This window comes from Miniopterus schreibersii (assembly GCF_964146895.1).
Source record: "Miniopterus schreibersii genome assembly, chromosome: 20".
Lineage (NCBI taxonomy): Eukaryota > Metazoa > Chordata > Mammalia > Chiroptera > Miniopteridae > Miniopterus > Miniopterus schreibersii.
In genome coordinates, this window is record NC_138122.1 from 11591034 (window position 1) to 11618429 (window position 27396).

The 27396-nt window shown below is 55.1% G+C and overlaps 1 protein-coding gene across 2 annotated transcripts; it reads right to left on the bottom strand.

Moving 5' to 3' along the window:
• Positions 1 to 431: 431 nt before the first annotated feature.
• On the bottom strand, positions 432 to 24635 carry SLC37A2 (solute carrier family 37 member 2). 2 transcript variants are annotated; one of them, XM_081123253.1, is made up of 18 exons: positions 24275 to 24635; positions 11611 to 11692; positions 11051 to 11144; positions 10854 to 10932; positions 9144 to 9279; positions 8633 to 8709; positions 7692 to 7858; positions 7125 to 7162; positions 6698 to 6850; positions 6317 to 6407; positions 4859 to 4921; positions 4429 to 4514; positions 3845 to 3893; positions 3598 to 3671; positions 3267 to 3345; positions 3065 to 3162; positions 2727 to 2791; positions 432 to 1104 (listed from the first exon to the last, which is right to left on the bottom strand). In XM_081123253.1, the coding sequence occupies exons 1-18, from the start codon at positions 24331 to 24333 to the stop codon at positions 1089 to 1091; spliced, it is 1506 nt and encodes a 501-aa protein (XP_080979379.1). In that variant the 5' UTR covers positions 24334 to 24635; the 3' UTR covers positions 432 to 1088. The 2 variants fall into 2 exon arrangements, with proteins under 2 accessions (XP_080979379.1, XP_080979380.1); XM_081123254.1 differs by lacking the exon at positions 432 to 1104 and adding an exon at positions 2491 to 2549 and having other exon boundaries at positions 24275 to 24486.
• Between the last annotated feature and the right edge of the window lie 2761 nt (positions 24636 to 27396).

The following is a 27396-nucleotide window of genomic DNA, read 5'->3' on the forward strand; positions in this document are numbered from 1 at the left end:
CTTACGTGGGGCTTTAAGCTCCCGGCTCGCCCCACAGGTCATCGATGTCGTGAGTGCCTCCTCTGGGAATGATACGTGACTGGTCCCAGCACACAACCTGGAGGTCCCGGGACGCTGCCCCACAGCCCATGGGGGTCCTGGCACGGGTGCAGCCACCAAGAGAGATCTGTATCGGTGCTGAGAGGTGGCTTCAGAGGCCAGACAAATGCCAAGAGCGCCTGGCCTGGAGCACTCTAGGACTTGAGGGGGACAGGACAAGTCCACCAGGAACCCAGGACAGAAAAGGCCACTGCAGAGAGCTCCAGGCACCTGTGCAGGTGACGGCTCCTGAGTGAACCAGCCTTGTCACCCCCCGGTGCCTGTGCTCAGGCATAGGTTTTCCTGTGTCTACTATGTTCCCAGAGGAAAGCAGGCACCCAGGGAGCACTCAATAAACACTGACGCTTCTTTATCAAAACACTGGCATTTTTACCAAAACACACACTGGTATTTTCAGTCCTGGCTCCCGCTCCTCACCCCGCACCCCACAGCACTGCCCTGACATGTGGCCTCTACTCGAGACATAGAGGCTGGGACACGGGTGAGGCAAGCAAGGCCCAAGAGCGATGTCTCCCTCGCTTCACCCTAGTCCTGGCCCCACAGGACACAGCAACAAGGCTTTAATCCGAATGGGACAGGAGTTAGAAACAGGTTCAAACGGAGATAAATGGCTTGTGGACAAAGGGATGAAGAGAGGCTGGGTAGCTGTGAAGTCAGGTCAGAATCCCACCTATAGGTACAAGCTGATGACAGAGGTTCCAGTTTTACACAGGAAGAAGAGACGTGCCTTTTCTGGGCCTTGGCCCTGGGGAGCCTCTGCAGGGGTCTGGGCAGGTACGTCCCTCAGCAGGACAGACACCCCGCTCAGCTCTGACCCCATCCTTCGCCTGGCTGTCTTCTTCCCCAGGAGACTCCCCCAGCCCCTAGGGTCCCTGGGTGCTGGGCTGGCTGAGTCAGATCAGGAGCCTTTGCTCAGCTGTCTGGCAGTTTCAATTGTCTTGCCCAGGGGAGCATCTGGGGCCTTCCACGCTTCTTTTCCAATTGGGGCCTCATATTTCTTTATACCTGAATGAGGAAGAGACAACGGAGGAGAGAGTGAGGCACAGGTCGATAATCTGCCCCAGCGGTGGGAACAGGGAAGGCGGGCTCCTGGGGTCCCTTAATTGCCTTCCTCCCTGCTCTCTAAAACCAGGGCTCCCTCTCCCCTCTTCAGCGGGGAATAGAAAGCCAGAGTAAATTTAAAACCTTACAGTATTTGTACCACATTTGACAGCCTTAAAAAGCAGGACCACGCACCCCGTGTCATCACAGCCCAGGTCAACCCCATCGGGTACTTAGGGATAAGTGTCTCCTCTTTACACATAGGGTGGAGAAGCTCGGAGGATATGCCCGAGGTCTCATAGATGAAGGTGAGCAGAGCAGTGGGACTGCCCCGGGCTCCCTCTGCCCTGGGCCTGTCAGGGAAGGAGCAGCACATAGAGAAGCGCAAACCCCACACTCCAGGGACCCTCTGAAGCCTCAGGGGCATCGGAGCCCTGATGAGCGTGTCTGCCTCTCAAGGTGGCTGGGAGGTAAGCGAATATATGCGAAGTCGGGCTCATCCCAGGCACAGCGCAGAGGCTTCCTAAGTGTTCACTCCTTTCCCTTGCTGCTTCTTTTCAACCCCCCCCCCAACCTTTCCCCGGGTCTCCCCTGGGCCTGCCTCAGGGAAGGCAGGAGGCGGGAGCGCTGGCCATGTAGCCGAGTCCCCCTGCTCCTTCAGGCCAGGGCGCAGCACACACCCTAACTGCCTCCTGCTCTCAGTGTTTCTCCCCTGAACCTGGGTGACGCCTCCCCTAAAGGAAAGTGTTCCCCCAAGTGTGCTGGTTACCATGACCCACATTTACCACCCAGACCAGGCCCTCAGCTCCGGCAGCTTCTCATTAGCAAGAGCCCGCTGCTCGGAGGGGAGCAGAAAGGCCAGGAGATCCCTCAGCACCAGGGAGCCCAGCCTCTCGCCAGCCCGCTCAGCCACCAGCCTCCACACAGCCTCCGCACCCGCCACCGCTGGGTAACAGCCGGCACAGCAGCCGCTCACCGGCACTCATGCGATTTTGTCCCGATTTTGTCCCGGAGACTTTGATTCGTAACTGCTTTTTCTGCACCCCACAGGCAGAGGGCCCAGAGACCTTGGTTTCTGAACTTGAGGAGCCCTTGCAGCTCAGAGTGTGAGTTCAGAGGGGAAACTATTTCCCTGGACTCTGCCCCCTCTGTCCGAGGGGTCATCCGGAGCCCTACTGCTCTCCCAGAGAGGAGACTGCCAACCGTGGTGGCAGCTCAGGCCTCTTAGGAACCCTTCCCAAGCACTGGACCCCGAGAAGGAAGTGAAAGTTGGAAAAATCACTGGAGGAGGAAGGATTTGCATGCAGGATCCACTCTGCTGGCACATTAGTCACAGACTTGAAAATACTCACAAAAGTCATGGGACTTGAGGAAACTACTACCGCGTGGGGGTTAAGGCCAGAGAAGAGCTATGGAGACACATGGGACAACGGAGGCAGGTTAGTGGGGCTGGGGCAGGGCGGGTGTTCACGGGACACATCCAGGGCTGCGCTGGAGCTGGGCTCAGGCTGGGTGCAGAGCACCTGAGCACAGGCTTTGTTGGAGCTGAGGTGGGAGGTGGGGATCCAGCTCTCCCGAGGACTCACCCCGTGCCTTGGCTCAGGTGTGACTTCCAGGCCAGGATCTCTTTGTACACCAGCCGGCAGAGGAGCTGTGGGGAGTTGGCGGCACAGAGGGAAGGAGAACAACGTCAGTCTGGAGCATGTGTCCAGTCCTGTGTCCAGTAGTGGGCTGGCAGGAGGGAAGGGGCTGGGCACACAGCTTCACTCAGCAGGGGTCACCCGTGGGAGGTGACGTGGTTCTTAGCAAAGGGCTGTTTGTTGTCCAAGAGCCCCTAGGGGACAATGTTCTGGACCTTTAGGGTTCTGGCCTGGCAGGACAAGACACCCCGCAATGTCCATCTGTGTACCCCAAGAACTCTCACCAAGCAGGCCAGGATGTCAGCAGAGATGAGCATGTAGAAGACGTTGTTCCAGCCGGTGGGGGAGATGAGCCCAGCCAGCAGAGGCCCCAGAGCTGCGCCTGTGGAGCACAGTGTCAGAGCAGGGCTCCCAGGCCAAGGCCAAGGAGTGTGCCAGAGATAAGGCTCAGCGCACAAATGCCAGGAGCCAAAGCTAGTCACAAACCTATGGAGCCTGTGCCGTCGATGATGGCTGTGACGGTGGACAGGGCCTTTGCATTGCCCTTCAGGCTCTTGTGAGTCCCCTGGGGAGAGAGAGCAGAGTGAGGGCCTAACCAAGAGGCAGCACTGAGCGCAGGGACTGAAGGGGCGCTGGCCTGGGGACAGGTGGTATTGGGGCTTGGAATTGAGGGGGAGGGAGTATTCTGAAGGACTTTGAGGATCTCAGCTGTGCAGGCCAGGAAAGGAGGAAAGGGCTGTGGGGAATGGACCAGGAGACAGAGGCGCTGACCAAGGCCCCGAAGGGATCCCCGGTTTCGGGGAGGTGCCCCACTTACCAGGTCAGCCGAGACAGCCGTAGTGATGAGCGCGTAAGGACCATTGACCAGGGCCCCGCAGACAATCAGCATCACTGGGGTGGTAACAAAGATAGCCCAGTTAGAGGTGAGGGGCTACAGCCAGCCCCATCCCCAAAGCAGGTGAGACCCCTGACATCAGGCTGAGAACCTCTGCTTCCCTGTGCCCCCCGCCAATGCCTCCAAGGCAGTGCCTTCCTCTGGCCTGGCAGGACTGGCAGCATCTCACCTATGGAGCTGGCAATCCCATTCTGGCCAAAGTGGTTGTACAGGAACAACTGAGAAAGGGAGAGGCAGAGTCACGCCCAGGCTTCCCACGGGCCACCTATGCTAGACTGGAGCCTGGAAGTCTGGACGACCCTATGCTGCCCGAGATCCGAAAGGTCACCTCACTCCTTTTCCTTCTACACCCAGACCTTGCGGTCTTTAAATGTCCCAAGGAGGGTTGTGTGTGAGATGCAGTAATTTATAGTTTCCTGAAAGTCTTCTCTCATATCTAACCTCAATCTCCTGTCCTTTCCTTGATCAAGAAGTTTATCAGGCCCAGCCGGCATGGCTCGGTGGTTGAGTGTCAACCTATGAACCAGGAGGTCATGGTTTGTTTCCCAGTCAGGGCACATGCCCAGTTGTGGGTTCTACCCCTAGCAAGGCCAAATAGTCATTAATCCCTTTCTGAAACTCTCAGTCTGGATCTCTTTCCTGTGCACAGGGATGTTCACATATGCATGTGCATCAGTACCCAGGTGCACACCCAGCTCAGCAGCCACACACAGGTACATATGCAAATGCACTCTTCCCTGAGGTTATACACACCATGGGGGCAGCCAAGATCAGCATGACACAGCAGGTGGTAGCCCTGCCATTGGTGTAGTCAGAGATGAGCCCCGCCAGGATGCCACCTGGAACACAAACCAGCTTGTTCACTGCTGCCCAGCACCTGACCACAGCTCCTCACCCACATGGTACCCCCAAGCTTGGTCCCATCACTTCCCAACACTGGCTTGGGTCTGGGCATCCAGAGCCAGCAGAACGCCTCCCTCTGAAATCCTCCCAGTACCCACTGCTCACGGGAAGACCAAACACAAGGGCTATCTTTCTTAGGGCCACCTAGCTGGGCAAGAGCCCTATTTTTCTCTGATGCCACCTGCCCAGGTCATATTCCATGGGACCTGTCCCTTCTTCCTGCACCCCCACAGGAGGAGAGGGGAATGCAGTGCAGAGGTGAAGCAGGTCAGGGCCTCACCTGTGATGCCACCGACATCGAAGAGTGTAGACAGGTCTCCTGCCTCTTTGGCACTAAAGTGAGCTGTGGGAAACAGACATGTGGTCAGATCTGAGGGCTCAGGGTGAACATCCCAGAGCACCAGCCAGAAAGACCAGAGACCAATCCAGGCCCCGGCCCCTTTTCCAAAGGGAGTAGTGAGAACCCCGGGGGGGGGGGGGGGGGGTGATGGGCCAAAGTGAGCTTACAACAGTTTGTAACCCCAATCCTGCCCTGCCTTCATCCCCTACAGAACGGTCTTGACCTCTCAGACTAGCCCTCCCCTGGAAGCGCTGGGATCTGGTCAGGAAGCTCTGTCTCCCCGGCCACCTTCAGTGGGGATAAACCTCTCACTGAGCCTCAGACCAACCAACGGTTCCTGCTCTGCTCCTGAGAGGCAGGCCAGAACCAGGGGGCTTCACATCCATCTGCTGTCTCTGCTAAGAAACAGCCAGGAAGGAGGCTCACAGGGAAGCGAGGACCTCAGGTCCCAGGCCTTGCCCTAGTGTTAAAGAAGGAATATCTAGGTGCTTGAGCTGTAGCCCAGCCCTCCAGGTTGACTCAGACTCTGAAGCCAGCACCAAGGCCACAAAACAAAGAGTCTCCGTGTCCACGACGCTGCCTGAGGCTCCACCTCGATTTTTGCAAGAGGCCCCTCAGATAAGAGCTGTGGGGCAAGTTATAGCTTGAAACTTGGCCCTAATCCCCAGGGCGTCCTGTCTAGAGTAAGCACAGGCAGCCTTGGCCTCGGCCCTCCTGTGGGGCGTGGAGGGAACAGAGCAGCCTGCGTGAGGGGCCTTGGCCTTGGCTCTGGGGCCCCGGGACTGGGGCAGGGGTCTGCTTCTTGATGGAGTAGCCACCTGACCTATGGAATAGCAAAGACCCAGGCCAGGCAGACATAAGCATCCTTTTCAGCCACAAAAGTGACAGTCAGGAGATGGGCAGTGCAGCCGACCCAGCTCAGGGCAGAAGCCCATGAGGGTCCTGGCAGCCCCTTGGGAGAATACAGTGTCCACCGCCAGGCTACAAGCAGCGGGGGCGGCTCACCAGGCATCTTCCTCGGGTTGGGAGAAGCTCAAGGCGCTCCGGGAGGCCTTCACAAGGCAGGCCTTTCCTACACCCTCCGACCCCACCCGTCTATGAGCCAAGCAGCCTGGAGCTGGGTTGCTCCTACCCTGCAGGATGGAGAAGTCAGGGAGAATTACGGGGCAGGGCTTCAAGTTCCTAACCCCAACCCAGCTCCAAGCGGGGACAGGAGGCTGGAACCAGGGCCTTAGGGGCGGCATGCAAGGTTCAGCTTTGCATTTAAAAACGAAAACCTCCCTTTGCCCTACGAGGGGCTCAGCAGAGACCCTTCCTCTATCCTGGAGTCACATGCACCACGTCCTAGGTTTCCTCTCGGACCAGAGGCCTCCCTCACCTCTCCTCCCCGGTACGCACCCACATTGAAGATGTAGAGAGGCAGCCAGTACAGGAAGGTATAGCTGACCAGCTTGGCAAAGAGCAGGCACAGAGAGAACTCGATCACGCCCTGCGAGCGTAGCAGAGGGCAGGATGAGACGAGTGCAGCCCCAAGGGGCGCTGCGCACCACCCAGCACCCTCCGCCCCCACTCAAAGCACCTCAAGCCACACTCGCTCTCAGTAAAGGCAGTGTGCCCGCTGCTCCAGTGCTGTGTGGGGACAGCCTCCCGTTACCTACCCTGGGCACCTCCTGTGAAGAAATTCTGGAAACCACAGATCACCCTGAGCACCCCCCTCTCCTGATATCCTACAGAAAGATCCAGAGAGCCTCTCTGGCCCCCATTTCCCCAGCTTCTCACCGGGATCATGAGCGCCCCCCAGAAGCTGATGGCAGCAGGCTGAGCGCTCGGCTCCTTGGAGCAGCCGGCACCGGTCTCTGGGCTGCTCTCTTGGTGACAGTAAGGGTTGTTCCCGGGGTCTTCGGGGCTGTTCTGCTTCTCCTCTGGCTCACCCTGAATGAGATGAGACCTTGCTGTGGACACATCCACGTGCCCCCTCGTGCCAGCTGGAGGGATAACCCACATGAGAGGCTGGGGCTCCAAAGCTGGAAGAGGTGTGTGTCCCCCTTGGGACTAGACTAACCTCCTGCAGGCCCCGGGGGACTCAACCCAAGGCCTGACATGGGGCCTGTGAGGTAACTGTGGGCTCAGAGCTTCCTCCTCGGACCCCCCCAGTGCTGCCTGGGGTGGAGTGGGAGGGAGGGAGCGGCTGTGGGCTCACACTCACGTGGTGCTGAGGGGTGCTGCAGTCCACATCTTCTGGATCTGAAACAAAAACCTTCTCAGAAGCTCTCCTCAGACCAGGCCCTCCTCTTGCACTGGGACTAGTCCCCACCTCCAAAGTGGCCACACGAGGGAACTGGAACCGGGCTCTGGGGACCACATTCTAGGCCTGGCTCTCCTAACACCCATCTTGTCACTGCTGCCTCCTGGACTTCCATTCTCTGCCTACAAAGTGGCCCTGCTACCTGGCGTAGCTGACTCACGCTGTTAGGGAAGGGGGATGAGAACAGTGACTGTGGGAGTGCCCTGTCACCCCACCTTCCCCTTTTAGACCTCAGGCTGAGCCAGCATCTGCAAGCACTGACTAGGGGCCAGGCATTCTAACTACCTGTGTCACCAAAGCTTCGACAGCCCTGGGACGTGGATGCTGTTAGTCCTATTTACAAATGAGGAAACTGAGGCTCAGAGAGGTTGCTTGTCCCAAGTCCCACACCTGGTCCTCCAGCTCCATGACCCTCCAGCTGCCTTCTCCCAGAACCATGGGCCCTGTGGGGAGGGAAGGTCCACTCACACTCAATGAGAAAGAGGAAGGTGACGATGCCCATGGCAGCGGTGATGACGCCTGGGACCACGAAGGACAGGCCCCAGTGCCCGCTCACCCAGATGCCAGCGATCAGGGAGCCCAGAATATTGCCCACAGATGTGTGGGAATTCCAGATGCCCATGATGAGCCCCCGCCTGGAGGGAGGGAGGAAAGGAAGACAAGGAGGGGAGGGGAGAAGAGCAGAAAAGATGAAAAGGGAAGCATAGTGTTCATCTCAGCTGCCCTGGCCAAGTACAGAAGGCTGGCTGCCTACCGCCTCTGTGCCAGGGAAAAGGGAGAGGGGTGGCTGGGATCAAACAAGGGACAGCCAGTCCTGCAGTCCCTGAGCCAGCAAGCAGGGCTTCCCAATGGCGTGCTCGCTGTCCTGAGGGGTCAGGCCCCCACCCTTCTCTTCTCCCTTTCCGGACAGCTGCACTGGTCCTCAACCCCAGGGGACATTGGCAATGTCTGGAGAGTTTTGACTGTCACCGCTGGGGGCGCTGGCGGCACCTAGTGGGCGGATGCTGCTAAGCATCTAAGATGCACAGCTGGCCCTCACAGGAAGGAATCGTCCAGCCCCAAGTTGAGAAGTCCTGCTCTAAAGCAACTTTCTTTGTACAAAAGCCAGTTCAAGAAAAAATGATGCAGTTTTACAGGCTTCATTTTTGCCTTCGGGAGAAATGGAAATTCATCTATTATGAGGAAATGCATAATTAAGGTTGCTGTTTTATGAGTAAAAACCTTATCAATGAAAAATCAATGCTGCTTTTGTCACTAAAATGTTTGTCTCACTCAGCATATAAAAGTCAGCAAAATGGAGGCAAGTTTCTAATCTTTTACCCTGAAATTATATCGGGGGCCAGGAGTGACCTCTTCACTACTGGAGCCCTGTCAGGGAACTCCTGCTCACACTCCTTTGTCACACTCACCTCCCCTTCCCAAACCAGTTGCCCACGCAGGTCACAACCGAGGGCCAGCCTGTGGTCTGGACCAGTCCATTGCAGATCTGCAGGGAGAGAGCAGGCAGGTAGGACAGGCCCAGATGTGCTGCCAACTTCCTGCTCTGACCCATCCCGGGCTGGGGAGGTTCAATATCATGGGTGGGGGGGTCCCCCACAGACCACACTACAAAAGTCCTCTTCCTTCACACACACACACACACACACCCTAATGCCCTCGGGCCCAAGGTCCTTTACTGCAGAGACCCAGCCTCTCAGGCATCTTAGTGGCCTCGGGGTGGTGCTCAGTGCAGACTTACTGAGCTGGCAAATGAGTGGCCTTGGGAGGTGGGAAGTCACGGACCCTGTGCAGCCTAACACAGGAGAAGTGGCCTGGGCAGGAGGTGTGAGGGCCTAACTCAGCCATGACCTGGGGGCCGCTGAAGACTAGATTCTTTCTGTGATGGAAACAGACCCCCAAGAGTAAGCTGCAGGCTCATACCTGAATGAGCACAAAGTACCAGAGTAGGTGGATGTCCCAGAAATACCCCAGGCCAAAGAGCGAGGTGAAAAGGCCGCTGAGCAGCATTCCAGCTGAAAGGTAGTAACGAAGGGGGAGCCGCTCCCCAAAAATCCCACTGGAGAAGAGAGAGTTAGATTTGTGGTTAACTCCACTATCTGTGCTCCTCAGTTCTGCCCCCATTTCTTCCCCAACACCCCACTGGGGCGACTCCTGCCAAGGTGACCACCAGTGATCGCTATATCACCACAGCCAGGGACACCCTCAGTCCTGCACTGGCAGGGCTTCTCTGCTTTATCTGAAGGTGCTGACCACACTCCTAGAGATCTCTCCCTGGCCTGCTTGATGTGACCACTGTGGGCCTCAGCCCCTCCCCTTGGCTGACCTCGCCTCCTCATTGATTTTCTCTGGGAGCAGCCTCTTGCAGCACTTTAGTGGTTTTACCTACCACCAAGCGCATGTCCTAGACATGCTCTCTGCCCTAGAGCTCCAGGACCACGCCCCGGTGCCCTGGCCACCCTGGCTCGGAGACCCCCAAACACTCAAAGCTCAGCCCTAGAGAACTGAACTCCTCTTCCCCCTTCCCCTACCCAGCCCCTTGTCCAGTGCCCTCCTCGGAGTGAATGGCACCACCGTGCTTGGCCACTGAAGCCAGAAACCACGGAGCTGCCTCAGTTTCCTGCCCAGACCCGCCCATCCTACTCTTAACGAGCCTCCAGCATGTCATCTCCTCTCCATTGCTATTGCTATTCTTCTAACTCCAGGGCTCCTCTAAGCCCAGCTGGGCTGCCACCCATCTGCTGCTCCGCAGGCCGCGCCTCCAGTCTTGCCCTCCCTTAACCCACCTCCCGCCCGCTTGGAGGGACTGTCTGAAACTTAAGTCTAAACGCAGCCCCTGAGTGAAACCCTCCCACGCTCCCCTGTGCCCATGGCCTGGCGCACGGGACCTCATTTAGCAGCCCATCTCTTGTTTCAACTCTCTTCAGACTTCACACTCCGGGAAACCCGCTGCCAGTCCCCACCCACCCCCAGACCCTGCCGGGTCACATCCTTACTTTTCTCATGCTAGTCCTTCTGCCTCGCCTCTTCTCCACCCCAAGCCCAACTGCATGCATGGGTGCAAATATTACCTCCTGCAAGAAGCCTTCCCCGATCCTTCTTCTCTTACCCCAGCCTGGACTAAGTGACCACCCTGAGCCCCAGGAGCACCCTGGAGCCACCTGTCACTGAGCCACACCACACTGTTCTGTAACTTGCTGCTGCTGATCTCTCAGGCTGTGAGCTTGCTGAAAGGGGTGCCTGCCTGCCTCCTGGTGACAAGCACTATGTCTGCTGTGCTAATTTAGGCCAGGATGGGACAGGGTTTCCTGGCCGTTTCTGCTTCCAGCGCCACCCTGGAAGGGCCCCGGTCCAGAACAAACCCTATTCCAGCCCCACCATGGACACAGCCACCTGAGTGCAATATCAGGAGTGTCAGAAAGGCTTTCCAGGAAAAGAGCTACTAAAAGGGGAGCAGACTCAGTGACCACACACTGAAATGAGAATGGCTGTGGGCTGCTGGCTCATGCAAGAGTCTCAGTCTCATTTCCACCTGGGAGCTCCCAGCTTTTTCACTCTGACCCCGCTGCCCCTGGTTATAGCAGGGAGGCAGCAGCTCGGGCCCACCGGGCTCTGGCTCTGCCTCTGCCTTACCTGATAAACATGCCGATGGCATAGGCCACCAGGAAGGCATTGTCCACGGCCCCCAGCAACTCCTTGTAGTTGTCCTGATCTGAAAGCAGATGGGAGAGACAGAAAGCTCGCTGCTTGGCTGCTCTTCCTTGCAAGAAGGACAACCCCATCCTGGGGAGGGGAAGGGGGAGTAGGGAAATAATTTGCCCCATTCTTACCAAACGGAGGCCAGCTGCACCACGTGGTGTCATTGGGGCTGTGGGTGTCATTGGGAGGCTGGATTATCCCTGAACAGTTCTGGTGCAGTCGGCTCTGGATAGACAATGGGACACATAGGTCAGGGCTCCCGAAGCCCACTTAGCCCAGAGAAGGGCAAGCAACCTCCCTCCCCAGCCACACCAGTGCCACTGTCTCCCCACCAGACTCTGCTCCTTCCTAGGGCACCTCTTCCTGCAGGGACTGGCTACAGGGACAGGGGGCCCCATCGGACCCTCAGTGAAGGCAGAACCCAAGGAGCTGGGGGGCCTTGCTCTCTCAGTGCACCCACAGCCACCAACACTGCTGTCTTGGTGAATAAACTCAAGAGGAGCACCTAGGGACAGTCCCCGGAAAAGAAGAGCTGCTAGAAGTGGGAGCCGGCCAGGCGACGGAGCAGGCTCAGTGATCATGGTGAGAGGGTGAGGATGGTCATGGGCCGAGTTCCAGACTGTTCTCCTAGTGTGTATTTCTGCCGGACCCGCCCGCTCTTGCACTCTTCTCTAGCACCAGGCCAGCTCACCTTTACAACACTGATGGGCTTCCTGGACATGTGGTAGCAGGTGTAGATTAAGAAGGTGAGCAGCAGGATGAAGCCCCGGTACCTGCAGGAAAAGTGGGCATCTGGGTTAGCAGGAAGATCAGACTCAGTATCCCGCCTGTGCCCACCCCGGCAGCCCCAGGGCTTCCGCACCAACTCTCTACGTCCAGGCTCCCCTCCAGACACAAGTGCCCTGGGCAGAGGCCACGGGGAGGGTAGGAACGGATGCCCAGAGGCCAAGGTGCTCAGGGAGCCGTGTCTCCCTCATCCCAGCTTCTGAGTCCTTCCAACAGAGCTGGACCAGCACCCTAGATAACACAAATGTATGCCTCCTGCTCTTGTCACCTCCGTCACCTCTGCGTTCATCTGGCCTCACGGAGGTCAGGGTGCCTGAGTGGATGCGTGTGTGAGAGACATGGGGTCAGGGAGCTAAAATTGTTTTATAAATACCAGGAATGATGGGAGCAGTTGGGAGGCCGATGGGAGAGGAGGGTCTGTCTTCACAGTGAGCTCAATACTCCTCTTAGGCTCAGAACACAGCAGAACTGGCACCCGCTGCGGCCCCCTGCTGGAGCTGAGCCCAGGCCACAGCTGGAAACGTGGCACCAGCGGGAAAGCTGCTGACAGACCCCTGTCCTTCCTGGTCCCAGTCTCACCCGTCCCACTGGACAGCAGGGTCATTCTTTCCATCTGTGGCTCACACGTCACATGCGCCCTCTCCCACCCCCCCACCCCACTTCTCACCCCATACACGGGTCTGGGATGGAAAGAACAGTTCAGCTGGACACCGATAAAGTTTCCATGCAGCCTGGCTGTTCCCCTCCTGCTGAGGGCCTGGGGAAGGGCCTCGGTGCCCCCTGAGTCACTGTCTGCTTCCCCAGCAGAGATCAGCTGAGCAGAGTCAGCAGCTGCGAGTCAGGAAACACACGGAAAATGGGCTTCAAATGGTCCCCCCGCCCAGGAGAAAGGGCCAGGCATTCAGAAAGCCCCAAAGCCCCGGTCCATTAAAGATCTCGTGGAGGAGGGGGGAGGGGGAGAAGAAGGGTAGGAGGGACCCCAAAGCCCTTGGCACCCCTCAGCTAGATGAAACTAAGGGGCTGGACACTGCAGCTCCATCTGCCCTTTCTGGAATCTGCCTCCAAAATCCATACTCACTTCCTCCAAATGTGTCACGAAGGGGAATTTCAGGAACCTGAACTGAGGTTGGGCTACCAGGCCCTTCTCTACGCACCCCTGGATTTGAGCTTCCTGCTGGGTTCTCTGTCTCCACCCTCCATTCTGTTGAGAACAAAGTTCCCACTGTCTAGCCTGGATGTCACCTTCCCCTACAAGCTGGCCCCTCTGGCTACCAGCTCACAAGGGTGTGTGGGTTCTCTAGGGACGATTTCTCAGGGAACCTGGGGTTACTGTAAGGTGACTGCCACAGTGACTGACATCAGCAAGTTTGGTGGCAGCAATGTTTTCCAGGCCCCACCAATAATTGGCATATGGCTCATGACTCCTAGTCAGGGACTTGAGATCTGAGGGCATTTAAAGAGGGTGCCCTGCTTCAGAGGGCAATGGATGGAAGAAAAGTACAGCCTTCCAGGTGACTTGGACCCAGGGGCCTGCCAGGGAGGCCGCCTGGTCTGGGGAAAAGCTGAAAGCTTTGAGTCAGGCCTCTAATTTACTGTGTAACAAGTGCAAGTTCCTAAAGCTTTTTGCCCTGGTTTCCTCAATTGCACATGAATAATAAGCCCATGTATCTCAAATGTAACTCTCACCCTGGTCCCTAGGTCCCTGCTGTGTCACCGTTGAGACCCCTGGCTGCCACATGGATGCAGCCACTGATCATGATGACAAATCACATCTTCTCTGGGTCTGAAAGGTCCCCGAGGCCCCGGCTCTGACTGTTCTCCCGTGACAGGCCCAGCAGTGAGGCCTTTGCCGGCTACAGAGCCCAGTACAGCCTGGGAAGCTGGGCTGCAATTCAGCAGACACCGGAGCCCTCTGAGGAGCCGCTCAGAGCCAACAAGGGCTCAAAAGTCTAGCTTGGTGACCAGCCACCCTTTCCCCCCACCCCACTCCCACCACCACGCTGATTCCACCCCAGTGCCAGGACCTGCCCGCCTAGCCAGGACACAGAGCACCTCCCTTGACTTTTCCCACCTGTGTCCCTGGTGTCCCTTTTTCTCTGCTCCAGGCACTTTTCATCTGGACTCCTCTCCCAACCCTGGGGGAGGGGCTGGGCCACAGCAGCAGACACAGTGATGCTGACCCCTGACATCTGACTCTCTCGGGCAGAAGCGAGACTCTCTCCCACCCACATCCACACGTGCACCTACCACGTGCCAGGCACTGCATAGAGATCCAGCAATAAGGGAAAGAAATAGTAACAGAGATATCTGCCCTCGGGTGCTCACAGGGCAGTGGGGAGACGGACCGAATTGGGACGGCCATGCACGACAAGGAAGCACATGGAGGGACACCGAGGCCAGCTGGAGTGGGAGCAGTGTCAGGAAAGGATCCTAGAGGCGAGGCTTTAGCTGAATCTTCAAAACAAGCAGGGGAGGCCAGGTCAACCAGAGCCGGGCAAGGAGCAGGTCCAGGGACAGGGAACTGGTTTGCAAAAGCAGAGAGCGTGAAATGACACTACCTGTTTGGGGAACTCGGCGTGGGTCAGGATATGTGGAAGGTGGGGCTGAGCCAAGCTGGAAAGGAGGCAGGGAATAGGTCATGTGGGGCCTTGGTGCCAAGTTGTGGAGGTAACAGTGATGGGAAGTCATTGAAGGCGCTGGCATTTTCTAGATCACAGAGGTCTCACTATTTTGGGGAGCCAGTGACAGGCTTCCTCATTGCCTTTTCCATTCTGCCAGCCCTTCCCTGGCACATGGCTCCACCATGGGGGATCCTAAGTGCTACATTTCAGGGAGTTTGTATCTATAGTAGAAATGAGCAAGGACTTGGGGCTCAGGCAAAACCTGGTTTCACTCCTCACACCCATTTGCTCATCTGAAAAGCAGAGCTCATCGCCTTCCTCATAGGGCTAGTGACAGGTTAGTGAGATGATGCCCAGTGGGACAGCTCCTAGTATTTTAAATTTTCAGATGAGAAAGAAGAGCTGGAGGGGTGAGTGGAGGTGAGGCTGGGACCACACTCTCTGGGTGGTGAGTTCCAGGCCCTGGATTCACTAGAAGGTAGGGATCTGGAGGCCAGGATGCCCCCTCCTCCCACTCACCCAGGATTCACAACTGGGCTAGCTGAACTGCCAGTGCCCTCACCTTGCCCGGGGCAGGTCCAGTGCCTACGGGGAGCAGACTCGGGCCTGCTGGGCCTGCCCACGTGCTCCCTTGGGAGCGGACATGGAAGCTCAGCAGAGGTCCACGTTGGCACCTGACTGGCAGAATTTCAGCCCTGGAGGAGGCAGGAGGCCTTCCACTGAGCTGTGATGCCGGACCTGGCACCGGCCTCCTCTGGGACTTCCTGCCTGAGCCCAGCGTGACACAGGGGTGAGCTCAGCGTGACACAGGGGTGAGCTCAGGCTCACAGCTGGCTGCGCAGAGTGCGCTTGGAGCCAGGCCTCCTCTTAGCTCAACCCTCTTTCCATTCCACTTTGGCAGCTATTCTGAGAAAAACGCCAAGGTGCCACAGTTCAAAGGGGACTGGGGACACCTGTCAGGTTAAGGGCTGGGCTGAGCTGAGGCCTAAGCTGCCGCACTCAGCAATTTGCAGGCAAGACAGCAGACGGGCGCCCGCAGCAAGTAGAACCACAGGTTTCACTTCTCTTCTCACAGCCCCGCCTGCAGAATAGAGAGGCCCTGGAAGGAGCAGGGGCAAAAACACACAGCTGGGCTTCGCCTAAGTGCCCCAGGGTGGCTGCGAGGGCAAGGGACAGCAGCCCAGGTGCTGGGTCAGGCTGGCCTGGTGCAAAGGCCAAGGACCAAGGAACGTGTGTGGTGAGGTCACCAGACTGCTGCAGGAGGGGCCGGAGGCCCACGCCCCTAGGTCCTTGTTAGCAACAAGCAGCACTTTTTACACTTGGTCTTCGCCAAAGGCCGAGAGGCAATGAAGGAGCAGCACCTGCCCCTACCCAGCGCTGGTTACTGAGTAATCGGGTCTAATAGAGAGGCGGACACTTATGTCAAAGATCAGCTGACAGTCCAACGTATTCTTTCGAGGGAGCATGATTATGGTTTATAGACCGTGTGAAGACTTTGCACTAAGCATGCTTCTGAGATAGGAACAAAGAACAATTTGTCACAAAGCAGCAACAGATAAAAAACAGAAAACAAAGGACCTACCACCCAAAGGACCCACCACCTCTACAAGAGAAAACAAGAGGCGGCAGAGCAGAGGGACGTCGACCTTAGGAGATGGCCACCCAGCCGGTCATCCCCGGGCCCTGCACCCCCTTCCTTGCTTTGCATCCACATTGCTGACAATCCCCACCCCCATGTAAGGCCAGTGGGGACTGACACTCCCTCGGCAATCAAGCCCCACCACTCCCTGCCTTAACCCAGGGCTGCTACTAGATGTCTATGGCTTCTAACTTCGCCACGTGACAGGTGGAGCTGGCTGTGGCTGCAGGTGAACTTGGCACGTGCCTGAGAAAATAGACTTGGTGGCCTATCCGTGGATGTGCCTGTTCTAGGACTCTGAAGATCTGAAAAGGGTAGAGTGCCGGGAACAATAAGAACCAGGCCAGTGGTGACAGTGCTACCACTCCACCCCCTGCCAAATCCTCCACTGCCACTGGGAGACTTCATGGTGGGGAAAGGACAGCCTGGGACAGGCTGGTGGCCAGCCACCAGGGCAGGATCCTGAGCCAGGCCTTCCGTGTACAGGATGGAACAAGGACAGTCCAGGTCTGGGAGGGCCTCTGAGCACTGAGGACATGACGCCCTCGGGGGGCAGAGCGCCAGCCCGAGGAATCCTCTACTTGCTACCCTGCCTCCAGCGGGGACGCGCTTGCTCAGAGAGATAGAGCTGACTCGGGGCTTGGCCTCAAGACCCTTCCCACAGGAGGGAGCCACTGGCTGGGGGCCACAAGGAGCCCAGGACCTCACAGAATGAATGAGCAGACAACATCATTATCTTTTTTAGGAAAGGAGACAGAGATTGTTTTGCTTAGAGAAGGAAGCTAAGAAGGGGGACCCTGCACATGCAGACAGAATGCAAGTGGGATAACCGGGTAAGATGGGAGAGTTGGTGGAGTTTGGAAGGGGGGGTCATTCTTCTAAAGAAAGGCCGTGCGGACAGCACAGAGGGACACGTGGTGACGACGGCGGAGCTCTGTCCTGCTGAGGCGCGTAGGATGACGGCCTCCTCTCAGGATTCTGCAGAGGCCTAGCCCAGGCCTCACCCTCACCCATGTCTCCTGAGCATGAAGGATCCAGGGACGAGTATGAGCCAGAGGCCAAAGCGAGAGCGAGAACACTACCCACCCCTCTCCACCCCCAACCCCACTCGGGGATAATCAGATCGCCGGCCAGCAAGGGCTCAGGGACGCCACCTCTCCTGCGTGTATTGGGGTCTATTGTGAGGGTCAGCTCCACGCCCACCTCAGTGCTCACTTCTACAGCTCGACTGGAAGAGATAAGGCCTTGGCCCACCATGCAGACCATCCCCAAGCACTGGCTGCCTTCGAGGCCAGTCCTTCAATCCTGAAGGGGCCCCACCCAAGCCGGGAGGGAAAGAGGAAACTGAGGGTGGAAGAGGAAGCAGAAGCGCTGGGGGAGAGGGCGCAGTCACACTGTGGCGGGGGGACCGCAGGGTCACGCGCTCTGCGGATCAGCCCTGACCCTGAGAGCCTGGAGACGGCGAGGGTGCTTGCCTAGCCCTCCAGGCTCTGCTCCAGGCCTCTCCTTTCTTCTCAGAGCATCCTTTCACTCCCCTAGCTCGTTTTAAGGAGCCCTCTCTGCTACCCTTGCCCAGGACCTCTTTGAAGTTACCAGGAAAATAAGACAAAGGAAAGCTCTCTTGGTGGCACTGGGGCCCCTGACCTGAGTCATCGCAGAACAGGGAAAAGAGCATTAGGCTGAGACCAAAAGAGGTTGAGCCTTCACTTCTGGTTCTGCCGCTTACTGTGAACTTGGGCAACGTGTTCAACCTCTCTAAGCCTCAGTTTGATCTTCTTTTAAATAAGATAACAGTAAACTCCTGCCACAGGAGACTGTTATAAGGCTTAAACAAGGCCCCATGGATCGGCACTGGGAGCCCTCAGCAAACCCTCAGGGCAGAGCCATCATCCCAGCAGCAGCCACCAGCCAGCCTTGGCCCATCCAGCTCACATGGGAAATTCAGATTCGGAGAAAATAGCCAGGGGGGAGTCCATGGCTCCTCTTCCCTGCCTCCCCTCCCCCAGGCCCCATAAGCACAGCCCAGGCATCTCTCTGGCAAGATGCCCATGCTGCCAGCTGCCCATAGACATGTCCATGCAGACGCTGACCCAGAAGGCAGGGCACTGACCAGGCCCAGAGCTTGGGAGGCCTCGGAAAGGCCATGAACTAGCTACCCACCCCATCCCAACCCAGAGGGTCTGACCGGAGGAGGAGGGGCAGAGGTCCGAAGTCTGACTTCTGCTTGCACACTTGTGCTGCCTGCCTGTCAGCCGCATCTCCAGGGACTGGAGATGCTCCTTCGGCCCCGTGTGCACCTGTAGCCGAAGCTACACGTCACTGTCTTGAATAGACAAATGACACCTTCACTTCCAGGTTTTTACTCCGCACCCTCTGCTAATAGTACCTCCAGCTCCACAAGTTACATCCCACCTTTTCCTCCTAACGAGGGGGATCCCTCCCTCCAGGGAAACTCACAGGCTCCTAGCAATTGCCAAGACTAACTGGAAGCTAGGCACTGGGCTAAGCGCTTTAAATGACTTCTCATTTACTCCCACCAAAACCCTGTGATACAGGTACACTGTTATTTCCATCGTATAGACCAGGACCTGGAGCCTGAGTGAGATCAAGTGATCTAAGGCCAAATGGCCACGTGGTCTTTCCCCTTCCACACTCTCAGCAGGAGGCCAGCTTGAGCAGCAGGCTCCCCCGGATTCAAATCCGGTTCAGCCATTTACGGGCTGTGCAACGCTGGACAAAACACAGCTTCTCTGTGCCTCAGTACATCCATGTCAGGTGGGGAGGCTTTGCAGTGAACCACAACTAAACAATGCCTGACACATAATAAGAGAAGCAAATGGAATAAGTCTTTAATTAGTGTCTAGTCTGTGCTCAACATGGGCCTGTCACTGACCTAACAACTTTAGGCACCGCACCTCCTCTACTCACACCTTCCGAGGTAGGCATTAGTGTTCCCACTTTAGAGACGGGGGATGATCCAAGGGTCAGGCCCAACCCGCCCTCTCTGTGCCCAGGCATCTAGCTACGTCTGCTTTCTCCACTCACTGAAAGCCCTCCCTGGGGACACGTGGAAGCAGTACCTCTGATAACAAGAGTACACACCCTCTCTCCAGCCTGGCCCTTCGCTCTGAGAAGGCAGGACCATGCCTTACCCAGCTTTGCAGGCCTCCAGTCTCAACAGAACAATATGCCTGCAGTAGGAACTATATTAGCTCTCAGCATTTGGTAGGAGTCCAAACCTCCATTCATGAGCGCCCTCCATTAGCCACGGGGGGGGGGGGGGGGGTCAACAATGGCCACATGCCACGTTTATTCTCTAGACCCCACCTTCTCCTGGTGGGGAAACTGAGGCTCAGAAAAGGTAACTGCACGAGGCCTACAGTGGCAAAATGATTCCGGGCCAGATCTGCCTTCATCTGGGAGATGCTGGCCAGCAGCGGTCGGACGTGAGTGGCTGTAGAAGCTGTGCCATGTGTCTCTGAGCCCTTCTAAAGTGCTGGTGTGGGACAGGCCGCTTGTAATCAGCCACCCTCCCGGAATCCTCACTCCCCCCCACCGGACATTTTCTCTAAAATATAAGTTACTTTGGTTAAAGGGTACTATTAGTATCTATGAATGAGACGCTATTAGGAACAATAGTGGTAGAGAGGCACCGTTTGCATACATGGTGACGAGATGTGTTTATGTTTCTTAAGAAGAAAACAGAAAAGTTTTATCCTAAGTAAAATGACTGGTTGTTCCAGAATAAGAAAGAGGACCATGAAGAACAGATACGTGTGAACGTTTGTGGACAGGGAATTTGATTGGCCTTGGATACAATAAGTGCAGACAATGAGTTTAAAAGAAGCAATTCAGTGTGTTAGGGATTCTGTCGAAGCTGGCTCAGTTTTTATTTTATTCATATTATTTTTAGAAAGAGGCTGCGGTTCCTTTAGTATCAAATATCATGTCAATGCAAAAGTGGAATTTGGTTTTTCTCTGTTAAAATCACATTTTCTTGAATATCAGTTATTGGCCTGCTCTTAATGAGAGGTTATAAAATGTTATTTTTTACCCCCTGTGTCATCTGCCTAGATAGCACAAATTCTGTGTCTGACCGGAATACTTTTCTATACTTATTAAAACAAAGAAATCCCTCTTAGGAAAGATCTGTTTCTTTACGATGTTACCTTCTTTGCTTATTTTTAAATGTAATATGATCACTTTCAGATGGGTGGAGGCGGACTGATTCTTAGCACTCACGATAAGCATCCAAGTCTCCAACCCTTTTGACTTTGTCTTCCCCAAGCCAAATCCTAAATGCAAAGTCAAATAAAACATTCAGGATATCTTTTTCACTTAAAACTATCTTTGAGAGGGCCCCTGGGAAATCACAAAGATTTGTTCTTTCACCCTTTAAAAAGAGAGAGGCTACAAACAATTAGGTTTATTTAATATGTTATTCACCAATTGCATGGAAATAATTGTGCAATCAGAAGAGATAGTCAACCTTTTCTAGGTTAAATTTTAAAAGGTAAATGTTATTAACTATTTCAGAAATTGTATGCTGTGTGAGAAGTTTCTACAGACTTCTCAGTGCCCTCTCTGGTCCATGATCTGTTTCTATGGATGAGTATCCTGGTGCTACTTTATCTGATAACAGTATAGTGTTACCAGTCATGTTTTTGGTTAGATTTAAAATGTTACCTGGGCTGCAACCTCACTTCTTTGAGTCTAACATCTTCCATCTAAGAGAGTGGTTTTCACCAGGGGACATACATCAGACTTTCCTATGGAGTTTTGTTAAAATACAGATGTTTAGGACTTACTCCAGACTTACTGAGTCTGTTCAGTTGATATTCTTGGTATATCCTTGGTATATTATGTAAATTATGTCTCCAGATTTTATTTATTTTTTGCTAATGCTCACCCGAGGATATTTCTCCATTGATTTTTTTTTTTTTTTTTTTTTTAGAGAGAGTAGAAGGGATGGAGGAGGGAGAGAGGGAGAGAGAGAGAGAGAAACACTGATGTGAGGGAGACACATTGATTGGTTGCCTCCCGAACACACTCCAACCAAGGCTGGGGATCGAACCTGCAACCCAGGTATGTGCCCTTGACTGAGAATTGACCCCCTGAGCCTTGCATACACGGGCTTAGGCTCTAGCCACTGAGCAACACCATCCAGGGCTGTGTCGGGATTTTTATGTCTCAAGATTTTTTCCTCTATAAAAAGTATGTTCATCCATTTTTTATAAATCATATTATTCTCACTGTCTTCTTTGAAATTAGCCTCTTTATGTTTTTAGCCATGTCTAGATTTTGGGGGGGCGGGGGGATTGGCTTTATTTTGTTCTGCATACTTCAGGAACAACCAAATTTCCTTGTTAGCTGCATTTTTCTTGCCATGAATTCTCATCAGATCGTTCACTTTTGAAACTTATCAGCAATAAGTTAATCTGCTCCTCCGTAGGTCTCTGTCACCTACGCATAGTTTTCGTTGATCTCTGATGCTTCCTAAAGGCCCTGCCATCAGCTCCAGGCCGAAGGTCTTGTCTTTAACAACCCAGAGCCACCCCAGAGAAGCGCTGTACCAGAAACTCGCTCTCGGAAGCGGGCTTCTCCTGATGGCATCGCTTAGACATCTTTAAGGACATACCAGGGAGGTTGCTAACCCCACTCAGCCGAATGGGATGCAACCGCACAGGCCTGAACGCACTGGCCAGGGATGCTCGCTGCCTGCATTTGGGATGCCCCTGACGTTGCTCTAGGGCTCTACTTTCTGGATATATAAGGCTGCCCTTTCTCTTCTCTTCTTTTTTTTTTTTTTTTTTAAATATATCTTTATTGATTTCAGAGAGAGGAAGGGAGAGGGAGATAGAGAGAAACATCAATGATGAGAGTCACTGATCAGCTGCCTCCTGCACGCCCCCGACTGGGGATCCAGCCTGCAACCCGGGCATGTGCCCTGACCAGGACTCGAACCCCGATCGCCTGGATCCTAGGTCGATGCTCAACCTCTGAGCCACGCCTGGCCGGGCCCTTTCTCTTCTTAAGCTGTCTGTAACCCATAACAACTTCATAGACTCTTTTTGTGAACTGACATGAAACCTTTATAAGTCTTATTTTCCTACCCACTTCCCCATACCAGGATTCATAAGCTTTTGTTGAGTCTTCTTGCTGTTCCTAGCAATATGGTTATTTTCAAAAGTTCAATAAGAACCTGTCCTATTTTTATAAGCCAGGACATAATTAGAAAAATTGGTTATGCAACCAAGGCCTTCCCTGGAATGTTGTAATTGAGGAAGCCCAATTAATTAGATATAACCAGCCCTTTTTAAGGAACTAAGGTTGACCTGATTGAGCCAACTCTAATAAAACCCTGGTGAGAAAACTGGCTTGCTGTTTTCCCTTGTATGCAAATAAGGAAGGGCACTCCCTGTCCTGCCCAGGGACCTTAGGATATTTGGGGGACCTCAAGAAGGGAGGAGTTTGCCCAAATTTATAGGTACAGTAGGTAAAACCTAGTGGACAGAGTTTCTTGGCTTAGCTTCTTAATTTCAGAACAGTAAATAATAACAAGCTTTTAAAAGTCCAATCTAAGATTCTTTATAAAAAATTCCAGCAAAGCAAGCTTCACAAGGCTTATATTACAAATTATCACTCTTGCTACACCTACATCATAAGATCAAATTTAATGAGACAAACTTTACTTTATGATCAAGAATGATCTTTCTTTTCGACTCTTTTTGATCAGAGCAGGGGAGATGGCGGAAGAAAATTTCGTTTCACTGGAAAACTGTGCATTGCCTAGAGGACTCCTCTTCGGGTTATCCGATTGTGGCATCTCATTGACCACAGGCTATATTTTTACAGAGCTTCAAAAGGGCACAAAACTAAATCATACAAAATATGTCTACAAACTGATAGTTTCAATAGTCTTCCCTCCCAACCTGTGGGAAAAAAGTTTTGCCTCAATATTTCTGATTTATAGATGGGCATGTTCTTTGGATTCTTTTTTTTTTTTAATTGTAGTAAAATATATATAACAGTTCAGTGACATTAACTCCATATTGTTGTACAACATCACCTCCGCCCATCTCCAGGGCCCTTCCATATTCCCAAACTGAAGCTCTGTCCCATTAAACCCTAGCTCCCCAGTAACCCCTCCCTAGGTTTTCTTTTTCCTGGAGTATAACGTCTTCCGATTCCCTCATTATGAGTAAAATAATATCTTTAACACATGTTCATTTGTATATTCTCATGAGAGTCAGGTTTCATCTTTTTCTGAAAAATATCTTTTAACAGTCCCAAGCTCAAAAGGGGGCCAAATAAGTCATGTACCTGAGTGGAGGAGGCTGGAAGTAATGACTGTCACCAACAGGAAAGCGCCCAGGGTGACCAACCAGCCCAGGGCCCAAGGGGTCGGGAACGTGGGGTGTTACATTTTAAAACTAGACGGAGTTGGTCACCTTAACAGCACCTGCACTGTCTACAGGGGACTCCTTTAAGTCCTATTAATGCCATTTGGGAGTTTAGGCCCCAAATATTGTTTCATCTGTTTTTCAAGAGAAGCCAACAATCTGGCTGATGGCGTTAAATTTTATAATTTGTAAATGGTGGCAACTAACACAATATTTTTTAAAAACACACCCTGCAGACCGTGCAAACTGCTCCAGTGGGTGGCCTCCGGTGGGGGGGGGGGTGAGCTGAAAGCTCTGTGTCACACGCGCGCGCACACACACGCTCAAACACACACCAACGCGCCCGTGCACGCACAGCCCGGGGCGCACACGCACAGGAGGGGCTCCCCTGGTCGGGAGGAGAGCTACTGTGGGAGGGGCTCCCCATCGCCGGGTTGACTCCCCAGCTGAGGCTCTGCCTGCTCCCCGGTAAGTCCCTCAGGGCCCGGAGCCCCGCAAGGCAGGCCCCCAGGACCCCCGAGTCTGCCCTTTGCCTTATCCAAGGGCAAAAAGAGACCAAAAGGGACACTCCACAACTCCAAAGGCCGCTTTTCAGCAACTCCACCCCCCCAGCCTTGGTTCCCTGGCCCGCAAGTGCAGGTTTCCCATTTGCTCAAGGATATGAAAGTGAGGGGCTCTGAAGCTCCGCCCCGGGGTTTGGGGTGTGAGTGTTTGGGGGGATGTGGTGTGTGTGTGTGTGTGTGTTCGCGCGCCAGCCATTCATTTTCACCTTCCTGCCGGCGCCTCCGTTGGAACCTGGGCTCAAGCGCTTGGAAACCGCCCTCGGCGGGGCCGGTCCCCGGTCCCCACGCTCCCCCCGCGGAAGGGAAGCTGCCCGGGCGGCGCCTCCCTCCCCAGCGTGCTCACCAGCTGTCCCTGGAGAAGGCGCGGAGGAACCAGATGCCCGGAGCCAAGGAGGACCGCATCCTGCCAGCCGGTGCCCGACGGAGGCGGCGAGGTGCACGCAGCCGGGCGCAGGGCGCAGGGCGCAGGGCGCAGGGCGGTGCGTCCCGGAGGCCGCAGCTGGGTTTAAATGCCCCGCCGGCCGGCCCGCCCCGGCCCCGGGCCGCGGGCCTGGAGCCCCCGCCCACTGGCACCTGACTGCCCTCGAGGTCGGGTCCAGTGCAAAGCGACTGCCCATCCTCCGGCGGGCCCGCCAGCACCCGGTTGTCGCCCGCTCCGCCTCGGGCTGGGGACCCGCAGCGCGCGGCGCTTCTGGGGCGGCTCCGCGCTCAACCCCCGGCAGGGAACCGAAAGTCACAGCCCACACTTCTCAGCCCTACGCGGCTGGCCCTCTGTCGCAGCTGTTCTTGCGGCGCCTTCCTGTTAGGGGAAGTAGTGGCCCCGACACAGACGGGAAACTGAGGCACAATGGGGGGCTACGGCTGACACCCGGGGGTCCGTACGTTATAGGGCTGAGCGCGGGTGCCCCTCGGAGCGCAGGGGTATCTCGAAAAGTTACAATACCGGTCCCAAATATTCCTCCAGGCCCGGACAGGATCTTCCTGTCCCTTGGACTCCAGGCGGTACGATGAGCCAGGCGGGACCCACCACGCCCCTGGAGACTGGCGTCCCTACCCCCCCCCCAGTGAGAGCGCCGCAGCCATCCTGCTCCCCCTGGAGACTGGCCTCCCAACCCCCCCCCCCCCCCCCCCGTGAGAGCGCCGCAGCCATCCTGCTCCCCCCGGGGGGCAGCCACGCCGCAGCCTGCGAGAGGCAGCCTGGGCGCAGGGCTCCCTGCCCTCCGGCCTCTGGCCCGCAATGCCCAGGGTACTTCCACCTATGGAAGAAGATGCTGTGAGGCCTTTTCATCTGAACCCAAGGGTGAAACGGGGGTGGAGAGGGAAGATTTCGCCCCGAGAGTAAAGTCGTTCATGGGACGTAAAATCGGCTTGTGTTTGTGCAAATGGCTCTCAGCCCTGCCCCCACCCTGCCCCCACCCTGCCCCATTCTTGGGAGTGCCCAGGCCCTGAGCCCGGGGTAGGGAGGTGGAGCAGCAGCTCCACCAAACAGGTTAGGACCCGGGGTAATGAGCTTGGCTGCTGGGGGCAGAGACGGGGTAAGCGCCCTGGCCGGTTAGGCTGGAGCATCGGCAGGGCCTGAAAGGTCTCCGGTTTGATTCCCTATCAAAGGTACATACCTGGGTTTCAGGTTTGATCCCGGGCCTGGTTGGGGCCAGAGTGGGAGGCAACCAATCCATGTGTCTCTTTCACGTTGATGTTTCTCCTCTCTCCCCCTCCCTCCCCCTTCCCATCCACACTCTCTAAAAAAAAATCAGTGGAAAAATATCCTCCTGTGAGGATTAAATAAAAAAAGAAAGGGGGTAAGAGAGTTGTAAAGCCCTCTGCGAATGCCTGGCAGTCAGGGGTGAGCATCAGTGGCAGAAATAACTGAGCAACAAGCAGAGGCCAAAAGGTAAAGGGCTGGAGAGGGAGGAAGGAGAGAAGGCGAGGAGCCAGGGCCAGATGATGCCAGTTGATGCCAGTTACAGAGAAGCGAAGCACAGCTAAGGGCGCTGACCTAACCCTTCATGCGCCGCACACTGTCCCCTGGTGGACATCGCCTATCCTTACCCGCCTGGGAACGGTGACTCTACGTCTTGCCTCGCCTGGGACAATTCCAGGAGACACCTGCTGTCCAGACCCAGCTCTGGAGTCAGTAACACCCAACAGACATCAGACGGGTAAAGGGGAGGAAAGCGAACTAGAGTGATTAGCTAACACCCCCAGAAAGACAGCTACTTGTTTCCCAGGGGCTGAAGGAAGGAGAGAGTCGGAAGACAAATGAGCCAAGGCGGTGGCTGCGGCTACTTGATGCTACGCAGGAGCATGTGGACACCAGCAGAAGGCACGGGACCATCTCCAGGGCTCCAGACTTGCTACCCAGACTCCAACGATATGGAAAAGCCAGCTTCCCATTTCAGACAGAAAGAAGCCAGGGCGTAAGGCTCTTACTGCTCATTCGCACTGCCCTCTGGAGACGCTGTGTCTATGCCTCTCAGGGGACCGTGCCTGTCTGGGGCTGGGACTCTCAGAGAGACATTAAGAATCTGCCCTCACGGTGGCATGGCTATTGCTCATGGAGTGCCAACAAGTCGCTGGGTGCAGGGCCAGGCCTGAGACAGTCCTTGCCGTATCCCAGCTGCTTTCTGTGAATTCCAGCCATATATCCCTGTTTCAGGGGCCAGGATGGCAGCTGGAACACTCCTACCAGTGTTTCTCACTTGTTCCTGTGGGCGAGCGGGACAGTCTCTTTGCTTCCTGCTGCTCAGGGGAGTGTCAAAAAGGGGTGAGGTGGCTCAGGTGCTCCTTTCACTCACCTACACAAGCTCTCCACTCTTGACTCACCCTCTGTTATCTGACACCCGTCTAGTCTCACACCACCTCCTCAAAACCTGCAGAGTGTGCACAGTGTATCTGAAGGAAATGAGGGAAGGGACGAGCTACTGAATCAGAACCTGAAGGAAAAGGTGCTCAGCTCTTACTGTGAACAGACTTGCCAACAGTGCTTACTGTGGTGTCACAGTGTCAAACAGCTGTAGGACGGGAGCTGGCTGTTAATGGCCTTTTTGCCCACGAAGTACCAGTCCCTACTACTAGCAAGTACTGCTGACCATCCACAGGAGTTTGGGGTGGCCAGTAATCTGTTGAGGCCCTTCAGACATGGCAACAAGTGTCCTCTCTGTTTTTTTCAACGGACCCAGGTACCTGACTGCTCAAGAAAGTCTACCAGACTAAGTGCCATGAGAACAAGCCATTAGGCAAGAGAACCCCGAATTTCACCACACACACAAGCATCATTCTTCGAGCATACTGTGCCTGCTGCCTCCCACTTCTGTCTTACTACAGAGAATAGCACACTTCTTCATGCTAGAATCAAGACCCAGCCCCTTGATTAATGGAGTGGGAGTGGGATATTAGGAGAAACAGAGATTCTTCAGCCTTTTAAAGATTCAGCTTCCTATTAGGCTTTTTTATGGAGAGGCCGGT